The sequence below is a fragment of the Dermacentor andersoni genome, chromosome 2, assembly GCF_023375885.2.
Source record: "Dermacentor andersoni chromosome 2, qqDerAnde1_hic_scaffold, whole genome shotgun sequence".
Classification (NCBI taxonomy): Eukaryota; Metazoa; Arthropoda; class Arachnida; order Ixodida; family Ixodidae; genus Dermacentor; species Dermacentor andersoni.
This window is the reverse complement of record NC_092815.1, coordinates 257714884-257737777: the sequence shown is the minus strand read 5'-3', so window position 1 is coordinate 257737777 and position 22894 is coordinate 257714884. Positions and strand designations below refer to the sequence as shown.

The following is a 22894-nucleotide window of genomic DNA, read 5'->3' as shown; positions in this document are numbered from 1 at the left end:
TCCATTTAAGTTTGCAGAATAGGTAGCAAGATGGGGGGCAGCAGTGAATTAGGTGGAGCAATGAAAAGAGGAAATCTGCAGGGTGGTGGCATAAGACAGGTGCACATTGTGCTGACTGTAGGAACGCACCTTTGGTTGTCATGAAAATGTACAGAGTCAGGCACAGTTTACAGAACCGGTTTGTGTGACATGTGGGAATGAGTTTCAGTATGATGAATTGTGAAGCATTTTATCTCTCCACAATCACATTCAAAGCAGTGGAAAACATCATAACATAATGGCATGCTTGTGCAAAAAGTGCTTAATGTGCCAAGCTTAGTAAAGACCCACTTACTAGGTTGTAGTTGACAGGATTCCATGCCACCATGTTGCAACGTCGTGGCTGCTTTGGTACTGCAACAAAGTAATGGGAGATGCAAACTCTGGCTTCTCTAGACAAGTTTTGCTGAAAGATTACTAGCCACCTAACTTTGACACCGACAGGTGCCTTCCACACAACATCAGGCCAAAATTAAAGGTACACAATAACTCAAAAACATGAACTATATCATGCTTAGTATTCACTCATGTAAAAAAGGGTTGAGATTTTCAGCTTTTAAACTAAGGTTGTGGAAATACTCAAACACAGAAATACTAATAGTTATCGGTTGAATAATACAATTCATGAATACAGTACTTACTATTTACTTTCTCGAATATTCGGTATACAGTAGAATTTTGTTCGTACATTTTGGGGAAAAAGAATTCAAAAAGAGAACCTACTAACCAGGAAAACGTAAAAACCAAAGTAACTAAAAGATATGACAGACTCAACTGGAGTTGACATCTACGTAATGTGAAGCGTTGCATAAATCGCTGCGTCGCAAGACGCCGACACATGTCGAGCTGGTGGTGCACCAGAGGTCCGAGACGTGTTTTGTTGTTTTCCTATTGCAGAGTGTTTTAGATGGCGATGGGAAACTGGAAAAAAATCGAGCTGGTGGGCAATGCCAGATGCCACTGAAACAAAATGTGATGCTCACACTGTGCTGCCTACGGCAGGGAACGCTGGTGTGTTTGCGTTGTCGCCTACAAAGAGGGTGCAGTACACTGCCAATAGCAGTATGCCCCACCCGCTGTAAAACAGATGGGTGAAGATGCTTATCACAATAGGGTTGGTGGCGATAGCTGTAAATGCGGTATGCAATGACCAGGGAGGAGGCTGGCACCAGAATAAGGAAGTGAACGCACACTGGCGTTTTCATGTGAGACGAGTAGCCGAATATTTCTTTTTCTTTTATTACAGCCATAGTAAAAATGCAACAATGCAAACTGTTTCGATATTAGTGTAATAACATAGTAACTAAAACCTAAACTAAAAACAATGCAATCTGTTTCAAGATTAGTACAATAAGACGTAATACAAAAGAAATAAATACAAAACAACAACGAAATCTGTTTCTACAATAGTGCAATAATAGCACTACAAAAACAGAGATGTGAAGTGGTGCAACTGGGCTACTTTGGTGTGGTTAGGAGACAAAGATGCTTGGATAAATTCGTTTCAATCTAAGACTGTGCATGGAAAATAGAAATACTTATGTCAGTTCTAGCAAAATAAGGTGTGAGAGGGTTAGCCTGATGCTGCTTCGTGGGAAGGGTTAGTAAGGGTGATAGACACATTGATTGATCTATCGCAAGTTCCTAGTTAAGAAGCAGTGAAAGGAAGTCAATTCTGAACTTTTTTCCTAACGTTTGAAGGGCAATGTCACTGGCTTTCATTATTTCCGACGGAAAGTCAGTTCGTGAGAATTTGTTATAAATAAACCGGATGGCTTTGTTCTTTATTCTTTCAAGGGACATAATGTTTATTTGAGTATACGACTCCCATACTGCAGTGGCATATTCTAATTTGGGTCTGATTAAAGAATAATAGCGTAGTAATTTAACATTGCTTGGCGAGCTTTGAAGTTTTTGTTTTAGAAAGCAGACCTTTCTAAAGGTAGATGAGCAAATATTATTAACACTTATATTGACACATGAACTTGCCTATCTTTAACGCGTGAGTGCTTTTCACGGTCTAACAAATGTTATCGCTCAGCGCAGGACGCGCTTGCATGTATCGGAAGTTTCTGGAATGTTATCCATGCTTCTATCCGCTGTCTGTTTACACAAGGTTCGGTGACATGTGATTGCATGTATGCATGATGCAAATGGCGTAGAACTTTCTGGAAGACACATGGGCGCCAGCGATTACTCAGGAATGTTCGATGGCTCATGTATAAAAGCTGACGTGCTTTACCCGCTGATCAGATTTTCGACGACCACTGACTGTGTTCACCGTTATCGTTGTTCATTGGGTGTAGCCTATTTTTGAGGGCACAAGTTCACCCAATAAAATGCTAGTTTTGTTACTGACAACTTCGCTGCTTTCTTCACCGTCACTACCACATGACATCTGGTGGAGGTGCTTTGCGATCATGTACCGAACACCCCCACAAAGCCGTGACCCAAGCGAGGTAGCCTCAGGCTGCATGCTCCGATACGCTCATCTCACCGTTTATTTAACTCCCTTAGTATACAGCGTTTGCATGGTTCTTCCAACGCCTTTAACAAATCCTTCCTCCCCATCGCCATAAAAGAATGGAACAATCTTCCCGAAGCCGTGGTTTTAGAGTCAAATCCCTCCAAATTTAGACAGTTAATATCAGACCATTTCAACCCAAAATAGCCACTTTTCCTCACGTTACCTCTCCCAGCAATCCGTCTTGCTTGTGTCATCGCCTATTTTTCCTTTTCTTCTTTTTTGCCACTTACGTTTAGCATGTTTCACATTTACGTGTACACTTTTCTTTCAATTTATTGCTATTCAGTTTGAGATATTTTCATTGTTTTGTTTATACCTGATGTTTTCTACAATTTATTATTTATTTTTCTGTTGCCTTTGTTTGCATTCTTTTTTTGAGCTGATGTATGGCACTTTCACATCGCTGTTTCCCCCCCCCCTTATGTAATGTCCCCGAAGGGACCCTTAAGGGAATAATAAATGATGATGATGATGATCTTGTTTGTTGATCGCCCGTTTGAAGCGGCACCATGAGCGGCACGCACGTTGCTACTGACATGTGACGACGGTGTTTGCACACCTACCAGGCAAGATCGTTGTTCAAAATGCGCATTCATTTTGCGTTCCCCGCGGTTGACGACTCGGCGAGGCCTAGGCCAATCGTGTGAGGCGAGACTGAACGCAAACTGGACGCGCGTTTCGGACAACAATCCCCGATCGCGGCAGTGCACTGCGTAATCCGCGCCTCATTGAGAAAAATGCTGAAAAAACAAAGAAATCCACGTCCCACCTACGTGGATTGTTTATGGCGCTTGAGATGGCGGTCGCGGCATATGGAGTGTCACGCATGGGGCCATGATTGACCAATCATCCGGGAATACGCATCCCTTGCTTCAAGAACGCTGGTTTTGGTGCCACCCGACAGGCATCGTGTGCGGATTCTACGCCGGATATAGATTTGCGCGAAAGGGCCGTTATCTCCATCATTTGCCTTCGCGTACACGAGATACGATCACTTTTGCGATCGGCACCGGCCGCGGCGGCGCCTACGGGCAACAGCGTGCGCTGGAGAAATGCTGCTGCATGTGCTGTTGCTCTGCGTCCGGTGCCGAGTTACGCAAAATCTCGGCAAGTGATCGCATCTCCGAAAGCAGTTGACCGAGAATTCGGCGCTACGGCAGTACTGCCACTGCTGGTCGACGCATGTGGCGTACTTTGTACTGTAACAATGCAGCTCTATATCCTCGAGCAAAGCTTGCAAAGTAGGCTAACGGAATTTGGACAGTAAAGTTTGGTTCTGCGATGCATTACCTATCTGTGCTGTCTCTTTTCGCAACAACGAAATTCTCGCGACAGCGAATTTTTTCCCGTTTCCCGCCGATTTCATTATTGCGAGGTTATACTGTACTGGCCACGCCTGACTGCCGACGTCGCTCGTTACGTCAAGACATGCCGAGACTGTCAGCGACGCAAGACACCACCGACAAGGCTAGCGGGATTAATACAGATGATCAAGCCTTCTTGCCGGCCTTTTCAGCAGATCGGAATGGATTTGTTGGAACTGTTTCCAAAGTCAACATCTACGAATAAGTGGATTGTCGTGGCGATGGACTACTACACCCGCTTGCTGAAACTAAAGCTCTGCTGAAAGCTAACCCAGCCGAAGTGGTGAAATTTTTCGTCTAGAACATCCTGCGACGACATGGTGCTCCAGAAGTCCTCATCACCGACAGAGAAATGGCCCTTACAGCAAAGCTAACCCGAGCCATTCTGCAATACAGCCAGACAAGCCACAGATGGACCCCTGCCTACCACCCGCCGACAAATGGCCTCACGGAGTGCCTGAACAAGACCCTAGCCAACATGCTAGCAATGTACGTCGATGTCGAGCACAAGACGTGCGACGCGATCCTGCCATACGTAACCTTTGCTTACAACACGGTGGTGCAAGAAACAATACAGATCACGCTGTTCAAGCTGGTTTATGGCAGGAATCTGATCACTGGAGCCTAAGACGAAATTTACACAGAGCAACCTCTAAAGTTAAAAACTTGGCCTCTAGAACACTGGTCAGACCAATCATTGAGTACGCGAAAATTGTCTGGGAACCTTACACAGAGAAAAACCGCAAGAAACTGGAAAGGATTCAGAGGTTAGCTTCTCGATTCATCTTTAACAAATATGGTCGACTTCACTCCCCTTCAAAACTATATCAGCTTGCAAATCTTTCCAATTTAGAATTAAGGGCTAAGTATGATAGGCTGATGTTCCTGTTCCTTATTATTCATAATGAAATAAAAATTAATAGGACTAACTATTTTGAAATTTCTACTAATGAATTTTCTAGACATCGCCACAGCATGTATATTCCCCCTCCTGTAACCCGTAATGACACATTTAAATATAGCTTCTTTCCCAGAACGATAAAAGAGTGGAACATGCTTCCTTATTTCATAGTTCAGTCTGCCTCTTTAAATAATTTTCTGAGTAATTTGCATGCCATTATTTATTCCGAGAGCGCGGTGCATTAATTATCTGACTTTCTGAATCATCTGATTTTATGATTTTGTTATCTGTGTATGCTGTTCTTATTTTACATGCCTCAAGGTACATTGATTGGTTTTTTCTGCTTGCTATATTACAATGTATATGCAATGCAATTTCTTTTTTGTATGTCGTATTCAGATGTATTGCATGCCCTGCCTGAATCAGATGTGTTGGCATAGCTTGTTTTATTATTTTTTCTCCACTCCTGTAATGGCCCTAAAGAAAGGACTGACAGTATCAATAAAGAAGAAAGAAGACGACTACTCTCGACGCCCTGCTGCCACACATCTGCGAAAATGAGAACCTTGACATCGCCACCTATCTGCAGCGTGCCGAAGAAGCCCGACAGCTCACCTGTCTGCAAATCAAGAACCAGCAGAGGATCGACAGCTGACACTACCATCTTCAATGACGGTACGTCGAGTACCAGCCCGGCAACCGTGTTTGGGTTTGCACCCCTATACACCGATGAGGACTTAGCGAGAAGCTTTTACACCGCTATTTTGGACCCTACAAGATGTGCCAGACAGCATTTCGCTATCACAGCGGCACCGCTCACGACCTGAAGTAGTCCATGTTGTGCAACTTAAGCTGTTCTACCAGAGCTAATGAACTTTGGGGACTTTGCATAGAACTTTGGACTTTTTTTTTTTTTTTTGACTGTGTTACCTTAGACTTTGTTTCTTTGTTGTTTTGTTACTTTTGTTTAATGAGTGCCCTGTGTTTCACTCTCCTGTTATGTTTGTAGCATCGAGATGATGCCTTATGAGAGGGGGGCACTGACACCTGAACTTGTTTATCTTTCACATGTGAGCGCTTTTCACCGTCTATCAAATGTAATCGCTCAGCGCAGGATGCGCCTGCATTTATCGGAAGTTTCTGGAATGTCATCGATGCTTCTATCTGCTGTCTGTTGTCGCCAAACCTTGTGCAATCTGATTGCATGTATGCGCGATGCGAATCGTGTAGAACATTCTAGAAGAGACGCAGCGATCAGCGATTACTCTGGAATGTTCAATTCCTCATGTATAAAAGATAACGTGCTTTAGCCGCTGATCAGATTTTCGAAGATCGCTGACTGTGTTCGTCACTGTCGTTGTTCCTTGACTGTAGACTATATTTTAGGGCACAGGTTCGCCCAATAAAACACTTCACTGCTTTCTTCCCTGTCACTACCCCGAGACAATATTCCAGGATAAGTAAGTTGTTTATGTAACATCTATTTGTAATAATCTTTCTTCACTGATGACGGACCAAGTCTGCAGTAAAAGACCGAGGTGCTTTTTTTTTTGTTGCTTGTGATAGGGAGGAATACACTTTGTCAGTGTTAACAACCATCCCTCTTCATTGTGCCACTTCAATATGTTATTCAGGCTGTTACGAATAGTTAGCTGTTTGATCATCTGGACAAAAAAAGTTTTTTTTTTAAACAATATGCAGTCATCTGCATATTGTCGGATTTGCACGCTGTTAGTTATTACATGTCATCATCATCATCATCAGCCTTGTTATGCCCACTGCAGGGCAAAGGCCTCTCCCATGCTTCTCCAACTACCCCAGTCATGTACTAATTGTGGCCATGTCGTCCCTGCAAACTTCTTAATCTCATCCGCCCACCTAACTCTCTGCCGCCCCCTGCTACGTTTCCCTTCCTTTGGAATCCAGTCCGTAACCCTTAATAACCATCGGTTATCATCCCTCCTCATTACATGTCCTGCCCATGCCCATTTCTTTTTCTTGATTTCAACTAAGATGTCATTAACACATGTTTGTTCCCTCACCCAGTCTGCTCTTTTCTTATCCCTTAACGTTACACCCATCATTCTTCTTTCCATAGCTCGTTGCGTCGTCCTCAATTTAAGTAGAACCCTTTTCGTAAGCCTCCAGGTTTCTGCCCAGTACGTGAGTACTGGTAAGACACAGCTGTTATACACTTTTCTCTTGAGGGATAGTGGCAACCTGCTGTTCATGATCTGCGAATGCGTGCCAGGCGCACCCCAGCCCATTCTTATTCTTCTGATTATTTCACTCTCATGATCTGGATCAGCAGTCACTACCTGTCCTAAGTAGATGTATTCTCTTACCACTTCCAGTGCCTCGCTACCTATCGTAAACTGCTGTTCCCTTCCGAGACTGTTAAACATTACTTTAGTTTTCTGCAGATTAATTTTTAGACCCACACTTCTGCTTTGCCTCTCCAGGTCAATGAGCATGCATTGCAATTGGTCCCCTGAGTTACTAAGCAAGGCAATATCATCAGCAAATCGCAAGTTACTAAGGTATTCTGCATTAACTCTTATCCCCAATTCTTCCGAATCCATGTCTCTGAATACCTCCTTTAAACACGCTGTGAATAGCATTGGAGAGATCATATCTCCCTGCCTGACGCCTTTCTTTATTGGGATTTTGTTGCTTTCTTTATGGAGGACTACGGTGGCTGTGGAGCCGCTATAGATATCTTTCAGTATTTTTACGTACGGCTCTTCTACAGCCTGATTCCGTAATGCCTCCATGACTGCTGAGGTTTCGACAGAATCAAACGCTTTCTCATAATCAATGAAAGCTATATATAAGGGTTGGTTATATTCAGTCCGCGCAACCTTGAGCGATCGGAAAGCACGTTTTCCCCTCTTGGCCGGCGGAGAGAGGATGCTTCGTTCCGGCCGCGAAGCTCTCCACATCTCTGTAAGGTGCCTTGGGGTGGTCCCGTGCTGAAGATGCCCTCTCGGTGAGCGCATATTTCCCCCCTCATTTTTTAAGAGGTTCAATACATACAAGCATTTGTCTCGCAAACCAGATTTTTTTCAAGGGAATTTTCCACGTCTCAGTAATTTCTCTCGTCGTATTCGAGTGCTGATTGCCGTGTTATAGTTTGTTTACGAAGCTTTCCCTCAAGTCTAAATATTTTAAGGCAGTTTGTCGTGTGCGTATCATGGCCACGCACGCTTATATCGCCTTCCATTTCTCTACCACGGGTGCGCTTTAAAGCCACGGCGCTGTAATTTTGCTTCAGAGACTTTCCTTTTCTTCCTTCTTCTCCGCCCTTAAACTGGCTCTCTTAACTACTACACAAAGAACAAAGCAACAGCGCGCGCATTAGATCCCATAGATGAGATGCATATTTACAATTAGTATTAGGGTTATAATTATATTCGAGTGCTGACTGCTGTGCTATCGTTTGTTACCGAAGCTTTCCCTCAAGTCTAAATATTTTAAGGCAGTTTATCGTGTGCGTATCATGGCTACGCACGCTTATATCGCATTCCGTTTCTCTACCACGGGTGCGCTTTAAAACCACGGCGCTGCAGTTTTTGATTTTCTTTCCTTTCTTCTTCTCCGCCCTTAAACTGGCTCGCTTAACTACTACACGCAGAGACAAAGCAACAGCGCGCGCATGCGATCCCATATATATATATACATATATATATACATATTTCCCCCCTCATGTTTTAAGAGGTTCAATACATACAAGCATTTGTCTCGCAAAGCAGATTTTTTTCAAGGGAATTTTCCACGTCTCAGTAATTTCTCTCGTCGTATTCGAGTGCTGATTGCCGTGTTATAGTTTGTTTACGAAGCTTTCCCTCAAGTCTAAATATTTTAAGGCAGTTTTCCTAGCCTCTAAAGCCGCTCGAGTTCGCTCTTCTCCTCGAGCGGCCATTTTTCCTAGAAAGTATGCCTTCCAACCACTCGGAATCAGCAAAAACCGACTATCGCGGACAATATGAGTCTCTTTCCACGTAAGTGTGACGCTCGGAGCAGGAGCTGTGGCGCTTGAAAGTAGCCTGGGGCCTGACGAACCAACCGACTGAGCTATCTTTCCGGGCAACATCGAAGGGTCACGAGTTCAAATCACCTGTTATGTTCCTTTTTTTTCGCCCCTTTTTCTTTCTTTTTTTTCTTTCTTTTAATGTCTTTTCCTTTATTTTATCACTGTACGGGAACCCTCCTAAAAAAAAAAAGAAAGGAAAAAAGATATACATCTTCAAATATGCATGGCCTCACATGTGCAGGTCATAAATACCAGGTTCTCTAGCTGAGTGCCATCCATGCGGTATAACCGAGCTCAGATTGGTCCACCTTGACTGATCAAATAGGGCACCACTGTAGGTTAAATGAGGCGTACAACACCTGCGGGACCCGCCGTGGTTGCTCAGTGGTTACGGTGTTAGACTGCTGAGCACGAGGTCGCGGGATCGGACCCCGACCACGGCGGCCGCATTTCGATGGGGGCGAAATGCGAAAACACCCGTGTACTTAGAATTAGGTGCACGTTAAAGAACCCCAGGTGGTTGAAATTTTCGGAGTCCTCCACTACGGCGTGCCTAATCAGAAAGTGGTTTTGTCACGTAAAACCCCATAAATTAATTTTTAATTTAACTCCTACGGGGACGGTAGAGTATCCGTCTCCAGTGCAAGAGGACCGTGATCCAAATCCCGGTGCCGCGCAATTCTCCACCGGAAAATACAAAAAAAAAAAACGTGTGTTGAGAAAATTGCACAAACAGGCCTGGAGTGCGGCCTGATCCCGGTGACCAGAACCGGTAACGCACTCTCTCACCAGAGCAGGATTGGCCACCCTGGTGCAGTACTTGGCCACAACCTCCTATATGAATACAACAACCGAACCCCGGCCCTCAGTCCCCAGCAGCCGCGAAGCAACTGACCACGGCGGCGGTCAGATCTGTGACACTGCAGAGGGTGCTAAGAATACCTGGCTCCGGACAGGCCGCCATTGGAATTTGAACCTGGCAACGTTTAACGTTAGAACGCTATCTAGTGAGGCGAGTCTAGCAGTGTTATTGGAGGAATTAGAGGGTAGTAAATGGGATATAATAGGGCTCAGTGAGGTTAGGAGGACAAAAGAAGCATATACAGTGCTAAAAAGCGGGCATGTACTGTGTTACCGGGGCTTAGCGGAGAGACGAGAACTAGGAGACGGATTCCTGATTAATAAGGAAATAGCTGGTAACATACAGGAATTCTATAGCATTAACGAGAGGGTGGCATGTCTTGTTGTGAAACTTAATAAGAGGTACAAAATGAAGGTTGTACAGGTCTACGCTCCTACATCTAGTCATGATGACCAGGAAGTCGAAAGCTTTTATGAAGACGTAGAATCGGCGATGGGTAAAGTCAAAACAAAATACACTATACTGATGGGCGACTTCAATGCCAGGGTAGGCAAGAAGCAGGCTGGAGACAAGTCAGTGGGGGAATATGGCATAGGCTCTAGGAATAGCAGAGGAGAATTATTAGTAGAGTTTGCAGAACAGAATAATATGCGGATAATGAATACCTTTTTCCGCAAGCGGGTTAGTCGAAAGTGGACGTGGAGAAGCCCGAATGGTGAGACTAGAAATGAAATCGACTTCATACTCTGCGCGAACCCTGGCATCATTCAAGATGTAGACGTGCTCGGCAAGGTACGCTGCAGTGACCACAGGATGGTAAGAACTCGAATTAGCCTAGACTTGAGGAGCGAACGAAAGAAACTGATACACAAGAAGCCAGTCAATGAGTTAGCGGTAAGAGGGAAACTAGAGGAATTCCGGATCAAACTACAGAACAGGTATTCGGCTTTAACTCAGTAAGAGGACCTTAGCGTTGAAGCAATGAACGACAATCTCATGGGCATCACTAAGGAGGGCGCAATAGAAGTCGGTGGTAACGCCGTTAGACAGGAAACCAGTAAGCTATCGCAGGAGACGAAAGATCTGATCAAGAAACGCCAATGTATGAAAGCCTCTAATCCTACAGCTAGAATAGAACTGGCAGAACTTTCTAAGTTAATCAACAAGCGTAAGACAGCGGACATCAGGAACTATAATATGGATAGAATTGAACAGGCTCTCAGGAACGGAGGAAGCCTAAAAACAGTGAAGAAGAAACTAGGAATAGGCAAGAATCAGATGTGTGCGTTAAGAGACAAAGCCGGCAATATCGTTACTAATATGGATGAGATAGTTCAAGTGGCTGAGGAGTTCTATAGAGATTTATACAGTACCAGTGGCACCCACGACGATAGTGGAAGAGAGAATAGCCTAGAGGAATTCGAAATCCCACAGGTAACGCCAGAAGAAGTAAAGAAAGCCTTAGGAGCTATAAAAAGGGGGAAGGCAGCTGGGGAGGATCAGGTAACAGCAGATTTGTTGAAGGATGGTGGTCAGATTGTTCTAGAGAAACTGGCCATCCTGTATACGCGATGCCTTATAACCTCGAGCGTACCGGAATCTTGGAAGAACGCTAACATAATCCTAATCCATAAGAAAGGGGACGCCAAAGACTTGAAAAATTATAGACCGATCAGCTTACTGTCCGTTGCCTACAAAGTATTTACTAAGGTAATCGCAAATAGAATCAGGAACACCTTAGACTTCTGTCAACCAAAGGACCAGGCAGGATTCCGTAAAGGCTACTCAACAATAGACCATATTCACACTATCAATCAAGTGATAGAGAAATGTGCAGAATATAACCAACCCTTATATATAGCTTTCATTGATTACGAGAAAGCGTTTGATTCAGTCGAAACCTCAGCAGTCATGGAGGCATTACGGAATCAGGGTGTAGATGAGCCATATGTAAAAATACTGGAAGATATCTATAGCGGCTCCACAGCCACCGAAGTCCTCCACAAAGAAAGCAACAAAATCCCTATAAAGAAAGGCGTCAGACAGGGAGATACGATATCTCCAATGCTATTCACAGCATGTTTACAGGAGGTATTCAGAGGCCTGGAGTGGGAAGAATTGGGGATAAAAGTTGATGGAGAATACCTTAGCAACTTGCGATTCGCTGATGATATTGCCTTGCTTAGTAACTCAGGAGACCAATTGCAATGCATGCTCACTGACCTGGAGAGGCAAAGCAGAAGGGTGGGTCTGAAAATTAATCTGCAGAAGACTAAAGTATTGTTTAACAGTATCGGAAGAGAGCAGCAGTTTACGATAGGTAGCGAAGCACTGGAAGTGGTAAGGGAATACATCTACTTAGGGCAGGTAGTGACCACGGATCCGGATCATGAGACTGAAATAACCAGAAGAATAAGAATGGGTTGGGGTGCGTTTGGCAGGCATTCTCAAATCATGAACAGCAGGTTGCCACTATCCCTCAAAAGGAAAGTGTACAACAGCTGTGTGTTACCAGTACTCACATATGGGGCAGAAACCTGGAGGCTTACGAAAAGGGTTCTGCTGAAACTGAGGACGACGCAACGAGCTATGGAAAGAAGAATGATGGGTGTAACGTTAAGGGATAAGAAAAGAGCAGATTGGGTGAGGCAACAAACGCGGGTAAACGACATCTTAGTTGAAATCAAGAAAAAGAAATGGGCATGGGCCGGACATGTAATGAGGAGGGAAGATAACCGATGGTCACTAAGAGTTACGGACTGGATTCCAAGGGAAGGGAAGCGTAGCAGGGGGCGGCAGAAAGTTAGGTGGGCGGATGACATTAAGACGTTTGCAGGGACAACATGGCCACAATTAGTACATGACCGGGGTAGTTGGAGAAGTATGGGAGAGGCCTTTGCCCTGCAGTGGGCGTAACTAGGCTGATGATGATGATGATGATATTCACTACATTTCTCTATCACATGATTGATAGTGTGAATATGGTCTACTGTTGAGCAGCCTTTACAGAATCCTGCCTGGTCCTTTGCTTGACAGAAGTCTGAGGTGTTCCCGATTCTATTTGCGATTACCTTAGTAAATACTTTGTAGGCGACAGACGGTAAGCTGATTCGTCTATAATTTTTCAAGTCTTTGGCGTCCCCTTTCTTATGGATTAGGATTATGTTAGCATTCTTCCAAGATTCCGGTACGCTCGAGGTCATGAGGCATTGCGTTATTACATGTACAATATTGTAAGTCAAGAAAAGCTGGGGGCCCAGGACACTACCTTGTGGCACCCCTGACATGACTCGGAGACGGCCAGAAAGTTGTCCTCCAATGTTAATGTGTTGCTTCCTGTTAGTCAGCTATGCGGAAGTCCAGTTGATAAAGATTTCAGGAATGCCAAGGATTCTAAGCTTGAAATTTAGCTCATCATATAGGACCTTGTCAAAAGCTTTACTAAAATCAACAAATATTACGTCTATCTGGCCGCTGCAATCAATACATAAAGCGAACGAGTGAACTACCATTAGTAGTTGGGCTATTGTTGAATATCCTTTTCGAAAGCTGTGTTGGTGCTCTCTTAACATACCATTATTTTCGAAAGTTTTGGTTATACAATTCGCAATAATATGTTAGGGGGATGTTGGGGGTATAGAAAGACTGTATTTACAATATATTGTCGCCAGCATTGCGAGAACAAAAAGACGACCGCCACATCCATAATGCATTTCAAAGAGCTGCCACACCGTAAGCGTCAAGCAAAGCACTGCAAGGCAACGCTGGGCCGGTGCTGAGAGACCGGCGACTCGTGCGCGAGAATCGGATGACTGGCACGCGACAGAAGGTGACAAAGAGGAGAATGACATTCAAAGAAGCAAAGCTCAAGGGACGTTTTTGTTGAGTGTACAGTCCGTTTTTGTTGATGGGCACAGGTTCGCCCAGAATAAATTAGTTTTCATAGAAACGGCTGTCATAACTGTTGGTTCCATATCTGGTGGAGGAGCGGGGTATGATTCCAAGCATTAAAACACGTTGTGGGGCTAGTTGGTGCATAGCTTTCAATAGGTGAAGGGCCAATAGTGACGACACACAAGAAGGAATACAGACAGGACAAGGCGCTACTTGCAACTGTTTATTGAAGACACAGGTGGCTGATTATATAGCCATGAGGAGAGGGGAATGAAAAAAGAGGGGCACTGACTATGTGAATGCACACGAGCGAGAACACTGAAGATATATATTTCATTTCATTTATTTTCACCTTAAAGGCCCGGAGGCATTACATAAGGGAGGGCTTTAATCCTTGTAACAATGTTAGAAGAAATGTACAGAACAGTAAAGAAAACAACAATAAACAAATACAAGCCAGGAACAATTGCGAAAAAAAAAAGGAACATCCTGTTAGAGTAAGGGTAAGTGAGATCAGTAATTAAGCAGTGTGGTTATTTAACATTTCGCGGAACGTTTTACGGTCAGTGCATGACACGATATCTTCTGGGAGATGGTTCCAATGGGTTATAGCGTCGGGGAAGAGTGAAGTGTTCATGGCAGATGATCGGGTGTTAATGTTAATGGGACGACTGTGGCTTAAGCGAGCGGATGACCGTAAGGGTGGATTTAACAGGGAATGCCTGGAGTGTGGATGGTAATAGAAGGTGTGAAGCAAGCAGAGACGAGAGATGATCCGGCGGGAAGCAAGTGATGGTAGTTCAAGTGTACGTTTTAGTGAAGTTATGCTGGTATCACGAGAGTAATTGGAAGTTATAAACCGAGCACCGCGATTTTGTATTGCTTCTATGTCATAGGTTAGATATGATTGGGAAGGATGCCAGATAGATGACGCATATTCTAACTGCGGACGTACGAATGTTAGATATGCTAGCTTTTTTATTTCTGGTGATGCGGCTTTCAGGTTGCGTTTTAAATATCCAAGGGTGTGTGAAGCGTTAGAACAGATGGTGTCAATATGAGTTGCCCAAGATAGTGTCGATGTCATGTGAACGCCGAGATATTTGTAAGACGGGGCATGATTGATAGGAGCTGAATTTATTGTGTAGGTGTGACTCGTTAAGCTGTGGTTGCGGGTGAATGACAGAGCTTTGCATTTAGTAAGGTTAAGCGGCATGTACCATTTCTCGCACCATACTGCGATGGAGTCAAGATCCTGTTGTAGTGCGGTGATTTCATTCGAGCCTTTGATTGGAGAATATAGGACACAGTCACCCGCGAAAAGACGTAATTTATTCTTAATGTTAGCAGGTAAGTAATTGATGTAGATGAGGAAAAGTAGAGGTGATGAACCAGCGCCCTGTGGCACACCCGATGTTACGCTGCTAAGAGATGAATTATGGTTATTTGCAGAGGTAAACTGTGTGCGCTCTTTTAAGAAGTGCTCAAGCCAGGTAAGCAAGCTATTTGGTATTCCGATAGGTGCAAGTTTTTGAAGCAGGTGATAGTGAGAAACGCGGTCGAATGCTTTCCAGTAATCCAAGAAAATGGCATCAATCTGCAAATGTAGGTCCATGAAATGTAGAATGTCACGGGTGAACTCGGCGAGTTGGGTCTCGCATGAAAATAGTTTTCTGAAGCTGTGCTGGTGAGGGTAGAAGTAGTTGATAGATTCCAGGTGAGACATTAGGTTGGATGAGATTATATGTTCTAGAAGTTTAGAAGGAATGCTGGTGAGAGAAATTGGGCGGTAATTTATAGCACGGGAGCGGTCGCCAGTCTTGAAGATTGGCATGACATGGGCCTTTTTCCAGTCGTCGGGCAAGCTTTCAGTCTTTAAGGATTGCGTAAATATTAGATGTAGTACCTGGCTAGAAATGTTACCGGTGTTAACTAGTATTTTGGCGTTAATTCCATCACACCCGGCTGAGGTGGTTAGTTTGAGTGAATTAATGAGGCTACATATGCCATCAGGGTTGATCTTGATGTCTGGCATTAATTTTACTGGGATTGCTGGTATTGGTTCAATGAGAGTGTCATTAATGTTGGAGAAAACTGAGGTGAAGTAGTCATTAAGAGCTGACGCGCATTTCTCAGAGTTAATGAGATTACCATCCGGATCTGTTAGTTCAATCTGTCTAGAATGTGTCTTTACTGAAAGTAAGCGCCAGAATTTGTTGGGGTTTGATCGTAGAATCGTCAGAAGGTCATGATTAAAGAAGTTATGTTTGGCTATCGTCAGCTCCTGAATATATTGGTTAGCGCACAGTTCGTATTTTCCCCATGTTTCTGAGTTATTTCTAAGTTTAGCTTTTCGGTAAAGCCTTTTGTTTTTAGTAAGGAGAGCTTTTAGTTGTTTATTAAACCATTCATTGTTAGAGTCGGTTTTCACGAGAACTGTTGGTATGTATCTAGCTTCCAGGTTGAGCAATACATTCTTATAAAGTTCCCAGTTGCTATCGACAGTTCTTGATAAGTAAGACTGCTGAAAATCATTAAAAAATTTATGGAGTTCGTTATTTATGGCGTCAAAGTCCGCCCTTTTGTAATCTTTTATTATTTTTGTTGTGGGTGACTTTTTCTTAAGCGCTATTGTCATGCAGATATGGATGAGGTTGTGATCGCTAAGACCGGGTAGTGTGGTAACGCTCTTTAAGCTATCAGGGCAAGATGTGAGCATAAGGTCAAGGGTGTTATCCCTTGACCTTAAGGGAATCACACTTAATCTAAATCTAAAACTTATCTAAAAACATGCTTTCATTCGTGTATATATTCAGAGACAGGGTGCTGACACAGTTGTCCCCTCTTTTCTTAATCTTGTTGGCCTCCAACAATTCACGCACCACAGAATCTTTACTTTTAAACATGTACATTCACATAGTCAGTGCCCCTCTTTTTTCGTTCCCCTCTCCTCATGGCTATATAATCAGCCACCTGTGACTTCAATAAAGAGTTGCAAGTAGCGCCTTGTCCTGTCTGTATTACTGGTGTAGATCAGTAAGATAGATCTTGTGTGTCGTCACTATTGGCGCTTCACCTATTGAAAGTGATTCCAAGCCCCACACACGCCAGGGAAGGTAGCCTGCATCCCCGAAGTTTGGAGCCAATGGAATTAACGCTTGTCCACCAACGCACGAGCCCCCGCACACGAGGTGAAGCCCCGAAGTTTGGTCCTCTCGTCAATTCACCAAGGGCAGCGGCGGCAGTCAGCCGAGGTACCAGTGCGATGGCTACTCAAGTAACTCCTCCTCATGTCATCATTGACTCACGCCGGACACCAGAATCTTTTCACAGAGACACATTCGAGGATGCCGAGGACTGGCTCGAAAACTTCGAGCGTGTCGCCAGATGTAACAGTTGGGACGAAACATAGAAACTCTGGTATGTGTACTTCGTGCTGGAGGAATCTGCACGCACGTGGTTTCAAAACCATGAAGTGTCGTTATCATCGTGGAATGACTTCCGATGAGAGCTGCTTGCTACGTACTCGAGCACGGATCACAGAGAGAGGGCAGAAGCCGCTCTTCAGGCAAAGAACCAGCGGAACAACGAAAGTGTGACCATGTACATTGAAGACATGACCCACCTCTTCCGCCGAGCCAATCCAAACATGGCTGAGGACAAGACATTGCGACACCTAATGCGCGGTGTGAAACAGGAGCTCTTTGGCGGCCTAGTTCGTAATCCGCCCCGCACGTAGCCGAATTTCAATCAGAGGTGACGACAATGGAGAAGACGCTGCAGTAGCGTGCGAGGCAGTACAACAGAGATGTAAGCGTCACATCATTTGACGTTGGGTCCAGATCCCTCCCCAACAACGTCGACGTCCTATGCGAAATGGTGAGGTCCGTCATAAGGAAGAGCTGTAGAAACTGCAGCTGGCCCAAAGCCCTTCTACGGTGTCCTCACTTGCCGATGTGATACACGAAGAAGTCCAGCAAGTAATTTGTGAGCCAGAGCCTCAGATACAGCCCCGCGCACAACCAGAGCATCAGCCATGGATATCATACGCCCAAGTTTTACGTCAGGACCTAGGATGCACCGACTTTGGACGAACGGCCACAATACCCCAAGTACTTCCTCGCAATGTGCTGCCCATGGCAGAAGGAAGTCCAAGTAAAAGCGATGTATAGCGCACTGCTCACCGGCGTCCCCTCTGCTACCACTGTGGAGAGGCTGGTCACCTATAACAGTGTTGCCGAGTAGGACTGCGTGGCTTCTCTGTGAATGCGCCTTATCCTTGAAATGGTGAGCGCCCTTATGAAATTGAAGCATTTTCATTTACGCGCCAAACTGTTCGGAACCGCCAGTAACATGAACCTTGATCGGCAGCGCCTATGCGTTATAGGTCGCCCAGTCCGCATCCCTCTTCCATTTTACCGAGGCGTCACTCACAAAGTCCGTGACGGGAAAACTAGAGCCAGCGACCTGGGGAGGCAAGGCTGCTGACGCCCGGAACGCCGAAGGCCCTCCATTGTCAATCCGACAATATGACAGCAATGACGAAGCGACGAACAAGTGCAGTGATGACGCCGTTACTTCTTTGTTGCGCGTCATCATCGACGACTTCGAAGTGACTGCATTGATAGACATTGGTGCGGACTATTCAGTTATTAGCAGTGTACTCGCCAGAAAATTGAAAAAGGTATTGACCCATTGGACCGGATCTCCAATACGTACAGCAGGGGGCACTTAGTCGACCCCATAGGAATGTGCACTGCAAGAATCGGAATTAGAGGCTTTACATACGTCAAGTTTTATAGTTCTCCTTGTGTGTTCCCATGATATGATACTGGGCATGGACTTTTTGCAAACGAATGGCGCAATTATCGACTTGCAAGAACCACGCGTACTGTTTTCTACAGAAAATGCTGTTACCATTTCTGATACAGGACAGCCACGTATTTCCTCTCTCCGTATTGTGGATGAACACGTGATGGTGCCGACACGGAGCAGTGTAACTGTCGTAAGGAGCGACGTATTTCCTGACTATGAGGGACTAGCAGACGGAAATATCGGACTGCTACTGGAAAAGAAAATATCCGTGGCAAAAGGCCTAGTTCACCTGCGTAACGGATGTGCAGATGTCCTCTTGACTAACTTGGGCAATGAGGCATGACACGTGGTGAAGGGAACAGCCATAGCGTCTCTTCATGATTATGCACAACTTGCGGATGTTTCAACCCTTGATGCAGCATCACCAGCTCCTGTCACTTTAGACAGTGTCCTTCACCTCTATCGACATTGACCGAGAGCTGTCATCACCACAAAGAGATAAGATTGTGAGCTTGGTCCCAGAGTTTGCTGAATGCTTTTCGACTTCATTGAAAGTCCGTCGTACTCCCGTCGCAAAGTACTGCATTGTGGTCGAAGAACCTGCAAGACCAGTGCGCCAACACCCGTACCGAGTGGCTCCAAAAGAAAGAGGAGCAATAAGAAGTCAAGTACAGGAAATGCTCAAGGACGATGTAATACAGCCATCCAATAGCCCACGGGCATCTCCAGTAGTCCTGGTCAAAAAGAAGGATAACACCCTACGATTTTGTGTTGATTACAGGAAACTCAACCTCGTCACGAAGCGGGATGTTTATCCACTCCCACGCATCGACGACACCTTGGACAAACAAACAAGATTGCAAAAAAATGGCATTTGTGACACCGGATGGTCTATACGAGTTTAAGGTGCTTCCATTTGGTCTGTGTTCTACGCCCGCCACATTCCAGCGGATGATGGATACTGTTCTCTCTGGACTGAAATGGCAGTTGTGCCTCGTCGACCTTGATGATGTGGTGGTCTTCTCCACTACACTCCAGCAGCCCGTGCAGCGACTGAGAGCAGTTTTGGATGCTATTCGCATGGCGGGACTGACCAAAAAACCCGAAAAATGGCACTTTGGCTTTCGCGAGCTCCGCTTTCTCAGGCACATTGTCAGTGCTGAAGGTGTCTGCTTTGATCCTGAAAAGATCACTGCAGTAGAAATGTTTCCGAAACCAAAAGACAACAAAGCTATTAAACATTTCCTGGGACTGTGTGTCTACTACAGGCATTTCGTAGAATATTGTTCTAAAATTGCCGAATCACTCACGTGACTGACAAAAGAAGATGTCCCTTTTGTGTGGGAGAAAGAACAAGAAGACGCCTTCTCTTAGCTACAACGGCGTTTGCAGAGTCCTCCTATACTTGCCCATTTTGATGAAAATGCCGAAACAGACATCCACACCAACGCGAGTAACATTGGTCTCGGTGCCATACTTATTCAGTGGCAGAATGGAGAAGAAAAAGTTATTGCGTACACAAGCCATACCTTATTACTCAGCCACAGAAAAGGAATTCCTGGCGGTTATATGGGCCATCAATAAGTTCCGGCCATACTCATATGGCAGACCGTTTCAAGCCATCAGCGACCATCATTCATTGTGCTGGCTGGTGAACCTCAAGGACCCTTCTGGAAGACTCGCTAGATGGAGTTTACGTCTACAGGAGTATGACATCACAGTTACTTAACAAGTCCGGTCTTATCACGTAACAAGTCCGATTGCTTATCACGCACACCAATTGAAGCTACGTCACCCGAGTACGAGCAAGATTCACCATTTCTCGGGGCTGTGAATACGACGGAAATGGCTCATCATCAGCTTACTGATCCGGAATTACTCCTGCTCATCGAGTACCTGGAGGGTTGACAAGTGAAAGTGCCTCGAGTTTTCGTCTGCGGATTGTGTTCATATGTCCTCCAGAACAACATCCTCTGCAAATGAAACTTCGAGCACAGTGGTGAGACATTTCTACTTCTCGTACCATCATCGCTGCGAGCTGAGATCTTAGAAGCTTGCCATGATGATCATGCAGCTGGCCACTTAGGTGTCAGTAGGACTCTGGCGAGAATCCGCCAGAAATATTACTGGCCGAAGTTGATGAATTCAGTGCAGCACTATGTCAAATCATGCCACTCAAACCAGCAGCTTTTCTGCAACCGACACAGCCACCAGCAGCACCATTTGAACAAATAGGAGTGGATTTACTTGGACCATTTCCCGTTTCAACCTCAGGAAAGCGGTGGATTGTGGTAGCAACCGATTATCTGACCTGGTATGCTGAGACATCTTCTCTTACAAAAGGACCCGCCATTGAAGTGGCTCAGTGTTTGGTCGCACACATAGTGTTACGACATGGCGCACCTAAGGTACTCATAACAGACAAAGGAACAGCTTTTATGGCCCCTTTCATACAGCCTGTTATGAAACTAACACATACTGCTCATAGAAAAATCACAGCGAACCATCCGCAAACAGACGGCCTGACTGAATGGCTCAATAAAACGCTCGCTGACATGATCTCAATGTACATGGACATTGAGCGTCGGACATGGGACAGTATTCTACCATATGCTACCTTTGCGTATAATACTGCAGTACAAGAGACGACACATTTCACGCCATTTGATCTTGTTTACGGTCGGACAGTAACAACGACACTAGACGCGATGTTACTTGTAAACAACAGCAGCAAAGACAACCCTAACGTTAGTGAATACATAGAAAGGGCAGAATAAGCACGGTAGTTGGCAAGGCACCGTATCGTACAAGGGCAGCACGTCAACGCAAACCGATACAACCTAGGGCGAAGAGGTACAGTACAACCCCGGAGACAAAGTGTGGGTATGGACGCCTATACGTACGCCCGGTTTTTCGGAGAAGTTACTGCGCCGTTACTTTCGCCCCCACAGAGTACTTCGCCGGCTAAGCCCCTTAAATTACGAGGTAACTCCTGAAGGTCAAGCCTGCTCCACACAATACAGGACTTGCCCAGAGGTCGTACACGTAGTACGAATAAAGCCTTACCATGAATAACAGAATTTGCACATACGATCAAGCCTAGTACCAGCCATCCTCTGACCACTGTCCTTTTAAAGCAGTTCGCCTCTCTAGGCCTTTTCTGCGCATTGGGATGGTACTTCTTCAGAGGGGGCTAATGCCCGCCAGCATTGCAAGAACAAAAAGACGACCGCGACATCCCAACTGCATTTTAAAGAGCCGCCACACCACAAGCGTCAAGCAAAGCACCGCAAGGCAATGCTGGGCCGGTGCTGACAGACCACCGGCTCGTTCATGAGGATCGGACGACTGACATGCGACAGGAGGTGACAAAGAGGAGAGCGACATTCATAGCAGCAAAGCTCAAGGGACGTTTTTGTTGAGTGTACAGTCGGTTTTTGTTGACAGGCACAGGTTCGCCCAGAATAAATTAGTTTTCATAAAAACGGCTGTCGTAACTGTTGGTTACAATATACACAAGAAGATCCAGCGTAGTTAAAGATGGCTGACCAGCAACAACACGCACCAGCAAGCGTCTCATAGTCTACTTCCTTTCTCTTCTTTTATCCTTCCGTAACAGGACTCTCGGGTGTTGAAGTGCCATCTCAGCGCATGGTAGGCAAATAATTGCGAGCGAAGTATGCCTTCAGCCGCGAAGTGTACACGGTGTCAACAGGCATCGGACTTGAGGATGGATCAAAGTGTAACGGCGAAATCTCATAATTGACGTCATTAACTAGACGTAGCACTTCATAAGGCCCTGTGTAGCGAGAGAGAAGCTTCTGGGAAAGGCCGACTCGATGACATGGGGACCAAAGAAGCACCCAAGCACCTAGGGGAACTTAACATTGCGATGGCACCGGTCGTAACACTCTTTTTGTATATCATCATCATCATCATTTTCATTATCAGCCTGTTTTATGTCTACTGCAGGTCTTGTGCCAACTGATTAAAACAAGCGCCCACGAATTTCCTAATTTCATCGCACCACCTAGTCTTCTGCCATCCTCGACTGCGTTTCCCTTCTCTTGATATCCATTGTGTAAGCCTAATGGTCCAACGGTTGTCTAACCTGAGCATTTCATGACCTGCCCAGCTCCATTTTTTTCTCTTATAGTAAATTAAAATATAGGCTAAACCCGTTTGCTCTCCGATCCAAATCGCTCTCTTTCTGTCTCTTAATGTTATGCCTAGCATTCTTCGTTCCATCGCTCCTTGCGCTCCTTAACTTGTTCTCAAGCTTCTTTGCCAGTCTCCAAGTCTCTGCCCCATATGACAGCACCAGTAAAATGCACTGATTGTACACCTTCCTTTTCGATGATAATGGCAAGCTTCCAGTCAGGAGCTGACAATGTCTGCCGTATGCAATCCAACCCATTTTTATTCTATGAATTTCCTTCTCATGATCAGGGTTTCCTGA

The 22894-nt window shown here is 45.1% G+C and overlaps 1 protein-coding gene across 5 annotated transcripts in view; it reads right to left on the bottom strand.

Moving 5' to 3' along the window:
• Positions 1-22894, bottom strand: part of mio (GATOR complex protein mio) — a 547780-nt gene that overhangs the window by 402741 nt on the left and 122145 nt on the right. For all 5 annotated transcript variants that reach the window (XM_072286653.1, XM_072286650.1, XM_072286651.1 and 2 more), the window contains one exon: positions 335-393. In XM_072286653.1, coding sequence (XP_072142754.1) covers positions 335-393 — 59 coding nt within the window. The remainder of the gene's footprint in view (positions 1-334; positions 394-22894) is intronic.